The 9,070-nt window shown below is 49.3% G+C and overlaps 2 protein-coding genes across 2 annotated transcripts in view; both read left to right on the top strand.

Moving 5' to 3' along the window:
• Positions 1 to 1,979: 1,979 nt before the first annotated feature.
• Lbx2 (ladybird homeobox 2) lies at positions 1,980 to 3,729 on the top strand. The gene is made up of 2 exons (XM_013034624.1): positions 1,980 to 2,244; positions 3,213 to 3,729. Exons 1-2 carry the CDS (start codon positions 2,040 to 2,042, stop codon positions 3,596 to 3,598), a joined length of 591 nt encoding a protein of 196 aa, XP_012890078.1. The 5' UTR covers positions 1,980 to 2,039; the 3' UTR covers positions 3,599 to 3,729.
• A 5,030-nt stretch (positions 3,730 to 8,759) lies between these two features.
• Ccdc142 (coiled-coil domain containing 142) overlaps positions 8,760 to 9,070 on the top strand; it is an 8,999-nt gene continuing 8,688 nt past the window's right edge. The window contains exon 1 of the mRNA XM_013034600.1: positions 8,760 to 8,985. Coding sequence (XP_012890054.1) covers positions 8,857 to 8,985 — 129 coding nt within the window. The 5' untranslated portion in view covers positions 8,760 to 8,856. The remainder of the gene's footprint in view (positions 8,986 to 9,070) is intronic.

Genomic DNA, 9,070 nt, shown 5'->3' on the forward strand with positions numbered 1-9,070 from the left:
GCAGTGTCTGTTTGGTGACATACATGCCAGGGAAGCAGTAGGGCTGCTCCTGCTGCCTCCTGGGATCTGCTTTAATTGCAGATTAACTGAAACCACAAGCATAGTGAGGGCTGAGTGCTGAGGCCTGCAGGAGGAGTCTCTCTCCTGCCCTCCCTTGCCCCTCAACATTAATAACCAATTAACAAGGTCCTGAGGCAGCTCAGCTTTCCACAGTGGCCTGGCTCTGCTCTCTGACCCAGCAATGGCCCATCAAGCCTCAAGTATATTGTACAGGCTGTCATTAGGAAACTGCTTGATGGTTTAGGTATCTGGGAACTGGGGGTGTCACTACTAAGGAGACTCCCCACTATAAATGTACCTTGTCAAAGAGTCTTTGAGCCTAGACACCTAGGATCTTCTAAGCCCTATTTGGTCCCCAACTACTTCCTCAGGGAATGGACAGGTGGAATATAGAAAGGCACTAGTGGGATATGCAAAGATCAGTCTACAGGTTTGGTGACATAATGGATAATCCAGGAGTGGACTGGTCCTTTTAGGAAAAAAAAAAAACTTTTAAATCAAAAATTGATTTCAGGCTGGGAATGTGGCTTAGTGGTAGAGTGCTTGCCTAGCATACATGAAGCTCTAGGTTCGATTCCTCAGTATCACATAAACAGAAAAAGCTGGAAGTGACACTGTAGCTCAAGTGGTAGAATGGTAACCTTGTGCAAAAAGAAGCCCAGAGACAGTACCCAGGCCCTAAGCCCTAGGTCTGGAGAAAAAAAAAAAAGATTTCTGACTTAGCAGTAAAACAGCACCTTCTTTGAAAGTGGTAGGGCTTCTATAACTGTAGGCTGTGAAGCCTCCAGCTATCTGAGGTGGGATAGAGGAAGGAAACCCACCTTATTGGGCCTCCACTGCCCCTTCTTCTTTGTACTGTCCCAGAGTTGCCTTCTTTCTACATAGGAAGAGCCTGGGATGCTCATCCAGGTGTAAGCTTAGGACCAAAATAAGTGTGGGAGAAAGGGGAGAGAGATGGAACACAACATAAGAACAAAAAGACCAGGCCTCAGAATTTGTGCCTCAGCTGGCAGAGATGTTTCTCCCAAGATGTAGTTGGTTCTGTTAAATCAGTCTTCCATAGCAAGTGACCCTATACTGGTTAGAAGCGCTGATTCCCTTTGGCCTCCTCTGAACCTTAGGCTGAAGAAACAATACCTGAACTCTGGGAGCTTAATAAAAAGACAGAGATTCACTGATGGACCAATATAGTGAGCAGGAGGCCCTCAATGGAGGCCAGTCCTCATTGGCAACAACCTCTTCTGAGCAGTAGTGACAATTTAGGACTCTCCATGTCACCTCTCCTGAGGCCAGGTTTCTGGCAGTGTCTCAACATGTTCTTATTTAGAGACCTCTAAGCTATAGTAGGGCATAGTCTATTCCACTTCACCTCGCTTCCTTATACATTTTTGCAGTCCCTTTGCCTGGCTGGGTCTTCCTAAGTCTCTTGCTGCCCACCTCCCCCTGTCCCCTAGACCTGATCACTTCCAGCCAGCAGGATCTCTTTTAAGTGTTTTCCACAGAAGTTGATGGAGATGAGGGGACCAGTTTAGAAGACAGGTCCTAGCTGAGATTGGGAATTATAACACAATCAGCCCTGATCAGATTCCTTGGAACTTTGCAAATCTCTAGGAGTTGATAAGCCAGTCAGGGAGTCTGTGTCCTAGGTAGATTAGAGTCTAGGAGTATGGGCCCTGTTTCAATATGCCCCGAGCTACTTCTCACTGTAAAGAGCAACCAGCTTCTTTTTCCCCCCGCCTTTCCACCCCAGGAAAGCAAGGCTACCCAGACATCTATGGACTTCAGACTCACTGAGGCCCTTGGGGGAGAGAGGGCGGGGAGGGAGCAGTAGGAGTGTAGAAGGAGGGGCACACGGGGCTGTTCCTGGCGCTAGGGGCGGGTCTGAGGCGAGGGGCCCAAATGGGGAAGAGAGCCCTGGGGGTCCAGGCTGTGGAGCCAAACTCAGCGGGGGCAGCTGGACCACCACATCAGGGCGGGCCATGAGCTCGGGACGCCAGCCCCTGACACCCTTCAGCATCGCAGACATTCTAGGCCCACGCCTGGTCCCCAGAGCACCTTCTGGGCCACAGCTTCCTGAGTCCTGCTTGGATCCCCATCCCAGGTCACCGCTGTGGGCACTAGAAGAGCTGACTAGTAAAACTTTCCTCCGACTAGACGGGCAGCGCGCTCCGCAGCCTTCTGAAGGTACAGCACTGGCAAGATCGCGAACTCTTTAACTTGGCAGACTCTCTCCATTTCTCTTTCCTTGCTTCTCAGTCCCAAACCTTCTTCTCCCTCTGACCAGATCCCCTTTATCCAGCCCTGTCCTCAGTCCACGTGTCAGGAGACCCATCTCTGCCTCCAGGCTGATAGCTCCCACACTCCCCAGTCACACCAAGGAATCAACAGTCCCCTCCCGGGAGTGGGCTAGGCGGCGCGGTTGGTGGGTTGGTGGTGGTTGCTGTACCAGGGACAATCTCAATAAGAAAATGGCCCGGGAGGAGACAAAAGGCTTGAGTTCTGGTAAACAAATGAGCTGGAGCACCAAGTGAGAAAACTGCGGGTGAAGGCGAGGCTCCAGTCTCTGCAGACTCCCGAGTCCGGTTCCTAGGCACTTTGTTCTTAAGGAGGGTGCCAGAACGGAGCATTCTGTTGGGGGACGTGGGATGGGGGCACTCTACATCTTTCCTGGTCGACAGTATTTTCACCATCTCCCGTTTGAGCTCAGAGAGAGATGGCCCGAGTATCACTAAGGAAGCGCCAATTGAGCGTCCTACACGACTTAGAGAGACCACAACCGAGGTCCTTTGCCGGGCTAGGACCGACCGAGGTCCTGCTCTGGCTAGCAGCACCCCTAACCTGTTTCGCCTGCTTAGCCCGGGGCTGTGACAGGACTGACCCTTCACCCGGTCTCCTCCCCTCCCCAGCCGTCCCACCTACCCTTCATCCTCGCCTGCCCCAGCAGTGGTCCCTCGGCTGAGTCCAGCGGATGTACTGCCGTGGGTGGCTGCGCTTTGTGTCCCCTGTCCACGCTGGACTGGAGTCTGTGCACCCCAGTGAGGCACAGTGGTTCTTTCTGGTCCTGGCGTCCTCCCTCTTTCCCGACTCACTGGCCTGACCCTAGGCTCCAGCTTTTCCTCCCAGCCTGATCCTCACTCCGTTCATTCCCACAGGCAGGGCGGTCCAGGAAGCCCTGAGGGCGGGCCCGGCCAGCCGAAGGAAGCGTAAGTCGCGCACGGCATTCACCGCGCAGCAGGTGTTGGAGCTGGAGCGGCAATTTGTCTTCCAGAAGTATTTAGCACCCTCGGAACGGGATGGACTGGCTGCGAGACTTGGCCTGGCCAATGCGCAGGTCGTCACTTGGTTCCAGAACCGCCGCGCCAAGCTCAAGCGGGACGTAGAGGAAATGCGCGCTGATGTGGCCTCGCTCTGCTCCTTGTCCCCGGGAGTCCTGTGCCAATTAGCACTGCCCAAAGGCGCTCCGAGTCCTAGCCTCGCCACCACCGGGCCTGATTCTGGACCCCATCTATCCGAGGAAGAGATACAGGTGGACGATTGAAGGTGATGAAAGCGTCTGACAGCCCTCTGGGGTCCTAGAAGGCTCCGTGCCCTGCACTTTGTGCTGGAGGGTTTTAAGGTGGAGGGAAGATCTACCCAGGCCTGTTCTGGCACAAGTCTGGATTGTTGAGAATAAAGTCGATGCTTCACAGAAAGATGCCTCGGTCCTGGTGCCCTAAGCCCAAACCAGCAAAATCTGCTTACTGAGAAATTGGGTGGTGGCATTGTGCCCAGTGCTTAAAATGTGGTTTCATTTAACCCTCAGAGCAAATCCACAAAGTAGGTATATAATTATGTCCACTTAACAAAGGAAGAACAATGAGGTCAGTATTCGACCTAAGGCACAACCTAGTTCCTATTATCTTCACCGGACCCCCACTCCATCCCCCTCCTATTCCCTTGCCCAAGCAATGGCATCCGCCAGCCTTGTCTTCCTTAGGCTCTTACTGGGTAGAGAGGCAGAGCGTTAGGCTGGCCTTAGTCCCTTTATTACCTTCTGAACACTGACTTTCTGGAACCTTTCCAGTAGGTCATGGATGGTCCTGTTTAACCTATACTTCTGTATTAGCACTGTGTGAAAGAGCTACACTTGGGGGTGGCAGGGGGCCAGAATGGTGGGTCACCTACTTTCTAGTTTTTTTTTTCTTTTGTCAGTTGTGGGGCCTGAACTCTGGGCCTGGGTGCTGTCCCTCAGCTCTTCAGCTCAAGGCTAGTGCTCTACCATTTGAGCCACAGCGCCACTTCTGGCTTTTTCTGCTTATATGATACTGAGGAATTGAACCCAGGGCTTCATGCATGCAAGGCAAGCACTCTACCACTGAGCCACCTTCCCAGCATCCATGAGATTCTTATCTCCAGTAAACTACTCAGAAAAAGCCTGAAGTGACACTATGGCTCAAGTGGTAGAGCACTAGCCTTGAACACAAAGAGGCTCAGGGACAGCATTCAAGCCCTGAGTTCAAGCCTCAGGACTCACACACACACACACACACACACACACAAGAAAGAAAGAAAAAAAAGAAATCTTACTATAATTAATGTATGCTAATGTAACAAGAAAGAAAAGAAAAACAACTATAATCAGAAATCTGTCTAACCCAAATGGGCTTGTATGGATGTCTACTTTGGTAGAACAGCATAATGCATCAAGACCACCTGGGAGACTTATTGAAACACAAATTGTCTGGCCTTACTCCCATGTTTTCTGGTTTGATTTAGAAGTCCTGGCACGATGCTTGAGTGTTTGTACTTTTCATAGGTTCCCTAGTGATGCTGATGCCATTGATCCAGAAACCATATTTGGGATATCTATAGTCCAAAAACTATAGATTTTATGAATTAAGCAGTGATTCACTTATATTTCTCTCACGGATACATAGGAAAATTGTAAGCAAAATATTATTTATTTGGCACTTTTTTTTTTTGTCAGTCATGAGGCCTGAATTCTGGGCCTGGGCACTGTCCCTCAGCTCTTCGGCTCAAGGCTAGCACTCTACCACTTGAGCCACAGCACCACTTCCAGCTTTTTCTGATTATGTTGTGCTGAGGAGTCAAACCCAGGGCCTCATGCATGCAAGGCAAGCACTGTGCCACTAAGTCGCCTTCCCAGCCCTTGACACCCATTTTATACCGACGTTTTTGGAATTTTCTCACATTCTTTTTCAGTCCTCACACCATCCCTGTGAGGTAGAATTTGCCTCCATTTCATGGATGGAGGAACTGAGGCTTATATGTTGAGAGATCTACCAAGGCACCAAGCTAATAATGGCAAACTTCATCCTGTAACACAGTATTTTTTTTCTTTTTCTTACCAGTCCTGGGGCTTAAACTCGGGGCTTGGGTGCTGTCCCTCAGCTCTTCAGCTAGCACTCTATCACTTGAGCCACAATGCCACTTCCAGCTTTTTCTTCTTATATGGTGCTTAGGAATTGAACCCAGGGCCTTATGCATGCAAGGCAAGCACTCTACTACTGAGCCACCTTCCCAGCAAAGATTTCTTGTATAGGACTTTCCAAATGCTTTTTGTTGCTTATGATTTAGACCCCTTAAATACTGTGCTACAGGGGATGGGAATGTGGCCCAGAGATCAGGCCCCACGACCAGCAAAACAAAACAAAACAAACAAACAAAAAGAAATCTTTTAACATTTCCTATGTTTATTTAGGTGCAAATTATATTGGGTAAGACCCACTGGGCATCAAGAATCATTTATCCCTTACATTGTAAATATGTGTGAAAATGTCACAGTGGAATCCCTCCCCCCATATCTTATATAATTAATATATAGACATATAAAATTTTAAAATGAAAAAAAGAATCATTTCTATTCATGACTGATTCCTGTGGGGAAAGCACTGGGGTGAGGAGAGAGGCGGGGCTAAAAGTTCCCTACAGATCTGCAATTATATAACCTGAGAGTCCCAGGCTGACCAGGAAGAACCCAGACAGGGGAAGCTGCCAGGGTCTTAGAGGAAAAAAAAAAAAAACAAAAGGAGATCATGATTCTTACACAGAAGTAAAAAGGTTTTACACTCTTGCTTAGCTTTTTCACTCAAGTCTGGTGCTCTACCATTTGAGGCACATCTCCACTTCTGGCTTTTTGGTGGTTAACTGGAGATAAGAGTCCCATGGACTTTCCTTTCTGGGCTGGCTCTGAATCTTGCTCTTCAGATCTCAGCTTCCTGAATAGTTAGGATTACAGGTGTGAGCCACAGGTGCTCAACTTTTCTCACTATGTCTTGTCTCATCTGAAATAATCAGTTCATAGTCCTATCACTCCTCAAAGCTGTCTTAGTCCTTTCATCTTTGATGATCACTGCCCTCTCACATAGTCCTGGTGATCCAGACACAATTTAGAACCTTATTATCCATTTGTTTTTATTGCTCTCCTAACTGGCAGGGCAATATGGAATTAAAAAGTACGATGCTAGAGGGGAGCCACTTGCATCTCAGTTTTGACTTGTCAGTGACTAGATGCTTTGTTTGTTTGATTTTGTGCTAGTTCTAGGGCTTTAACTCAGGGCCCCAGTGTTGTCCCTGAGGGGTTTGTTGTTGTTGTTTCCCCTCAAGGCTAATGCTCTACCACTTGAGCTGAGGCTCCACTTCTGGTCCCTTTTTTAATAGTTAATTGGAGATAAGAGTCTCACATAGTTTCCTGCCTGAGATGGCTTTGTATGACAATCCTCAGATCTCAGCCTCCTCAGCAGCTAGAATTACAAGTATGAGCCATCAGCACCCAGTAAGATGTTTTATTTTAGAGAAATCATTTAACTTCATTGGACTTTGAACTTACACACTAACAAATGAGGCAAGATTCCTAAAGGCTTGACCTACACATTGTGACTTTCTTCTCTTTCAGTTTTCTTTTCTGTTTCCTTTCTTTTCTCCTTCCTTCCCTCCTTCCTTTCCTTCTCCTCCTTCTCTTCTTTTTATATCAGGAACTCAATCCAGGACTTCACTCATTCTAACACCCCACCTCCATACTCTGTGATTCAGAGCAATTTTTTTAGTGAGTGTTAGCTTCAGAGGATAGGAACACTTCCCTGTGTTGACCAAGGCCATATTTAATCTGATCTCCCAATAGATTCTTTGACCCTCTTGTAAGCCTCCTCCAGCCACAGCCGAGTTCCTACAACACATCAATCACCTAAGTACTTTTCTACTTGTTATTTCCTCTGCCTGGAATGCTGTTTCTCCTAGCCAATAGCTTACTCCTTAAGAACTCTGCTTAAATGTCACTTTCTCAGGAAAGACTTCTTCAATACGCCTTTAAAAAAGAGAAACTACTCAACTCCATTAAATGCTCCTTATCCTCCATCTTGCTTTTCCTTTGTTCCTCAGATATCTGACGTACTATACTGTTTATCTGTTGACTTGTTGTCTCCCACTAGATACTTTCAATTCCTGGAATAGAAGGATTTCACTCACACACACACACACACACACACACACACACACACACACACACGGTTTATTCCCATCCCACTTGAATGGACATGTTGTAGGTATATAATGTTCAGTTAGCAGATCATTACAAGTGTGCAAGTTGGAAGAATGAGGCTTTAAATGAAGCCAGAGGCAGGGGTGTAACAGGAATATAGAGGGCCTTATTTTAAGAGCTGGGGGATAGAGTTCAAGTGATAGAACTAGATGTGAGGACCTAAGTTCAACCCCTCCCCCCAATATTAGTGACTAGGTGAGTGAATAAAGGGAGGATTACAAAAGTATTGAGTTTTTAATTAAGCAACTAGATAGAAGTTTGTGTTATGAACTAACATTGGGACTAGAAGAAAAGCAACCAATTTGCAAAGATGATGAATTAACTTTTTGATTTGTTGAAAATGAGGTTCTACACATGACTAAGAAGCAGTTGAAGTTTGGCTCCTAAGCTCCCCAAACCTGCTCCCCTGTCTGGACAAATGCCCTGTCACCTACTTGGGGGCATCCAAATCCCAGCTGTCCTCACTATCCTGCCCTCTTTCCCCCAAACAGTCGTCCCCATTCCTCAATTCTCAACTCGGCGATCCTCGTTTGCTCGAGCATCTATTACATCAAGATTCTCCTATGGGCCCCACGTTTGCCTTAGATCCCTAAGAGTAATCCCGAAGCTACTCCTCTCCAAAGCCCCCCAGAGCCTTGGGTAGCGCCTTCGGGACGGTGTGAAGGGGGGTGGGACGAGTTCCGCACAGCTGATGAGAAGAGAGCGTGAACCACAAAACTGGCAGTCCTCGCGACCAAATGTCTAGCAGAGCTGGGGAACAGCAGCGCCCCACCCCCACCACCCCAGCGGGCAGCCAGGCCTCAGAGGGACAGTCTGCAGGAAAGGAGGGTGGGGCCGAGTCAGAACTGGGGATATGGACATGTACTCTCCACCTTCCTCCCGAAGCATGAACTCCCACTGCAACTGTCCAGACCACAATAGACTTTAAATGGGGATGCCTGTCCTCCTGAGACCCCTGCGTCTCGCTCTCCTATTTATCTAGTTGGATTCGCCCCTCTGTCCAAGGCGACCCGACCCGACAGGGAAAACCTAGCATTTGCTACCCGCGGGGTGGGGCTGGGCGAGGGAGTGCGGTTGGAGCTAGAGCGGGTGGCCATGTTTGTTTGGGGCAGAAGCCGGGACTACGGAGCTTGAGAGGGTCCAAGAGAGTCCCGAGTGAAGGGCTTTTGAGAAGGGGCGGAGCTCGCGGCCACGGCGGGCGGGGAGCGGTGCGGAGGGTAGTGGCAGTCGTTGAGGTTCATTTCCAGCGCGGGGCCCCCATGGCCCAGGCGTCTCGTCCTGGTGGTCTTCTGCCTCCACTCGCTAACGTGCCCTCCCTGTCGGCCCGACCGGGGGACGCCGGGGAGCAGCAGTGGGAGGGCAGGAGGGCGGGCGCCCTCCGCCGGGAGGTACGTGGCGGGTGGGGGCTGCCGCCGGGGGCTGCCAGGGGGAGCGCCCCCTGCCCGGATGCTCGGATTGGCGCAGCTTCCGGAG

Source organism: Dipodomys ordii, unplaced genomic scaffold, assembly GCF_000151885.1.
Source record: "Dipodomys ordii isolate 6190 unplaced genomic scaffold, Dord_2.0 Scaffold192, whole genome shotgun sequence".
Classification (NCBI taxonomy): Eukaryota; Metazoa; Chordata; class Mammalia; order Rodentia; family Heteromyidae; genus Dipodomys; species Dipodomys ordii.

Excerpts from the sequence above, each read along its gene's own strand:
- Lbx2 (XM_013034624.1), top strand. The coding sequence starts at position 2,040 with ATGAGCTCGGGACGCCAGCCCCTGACACCCTTCAGCATCGCAGACATT. Across the intron at positions 2,245-3,212 it reads CGCTCCGCAGCCTTCTGAAG|GCAGGGCGGTCCAGGAAGCC; the intron begins GTACAGCACTGG and ends TCATTCCCACAG.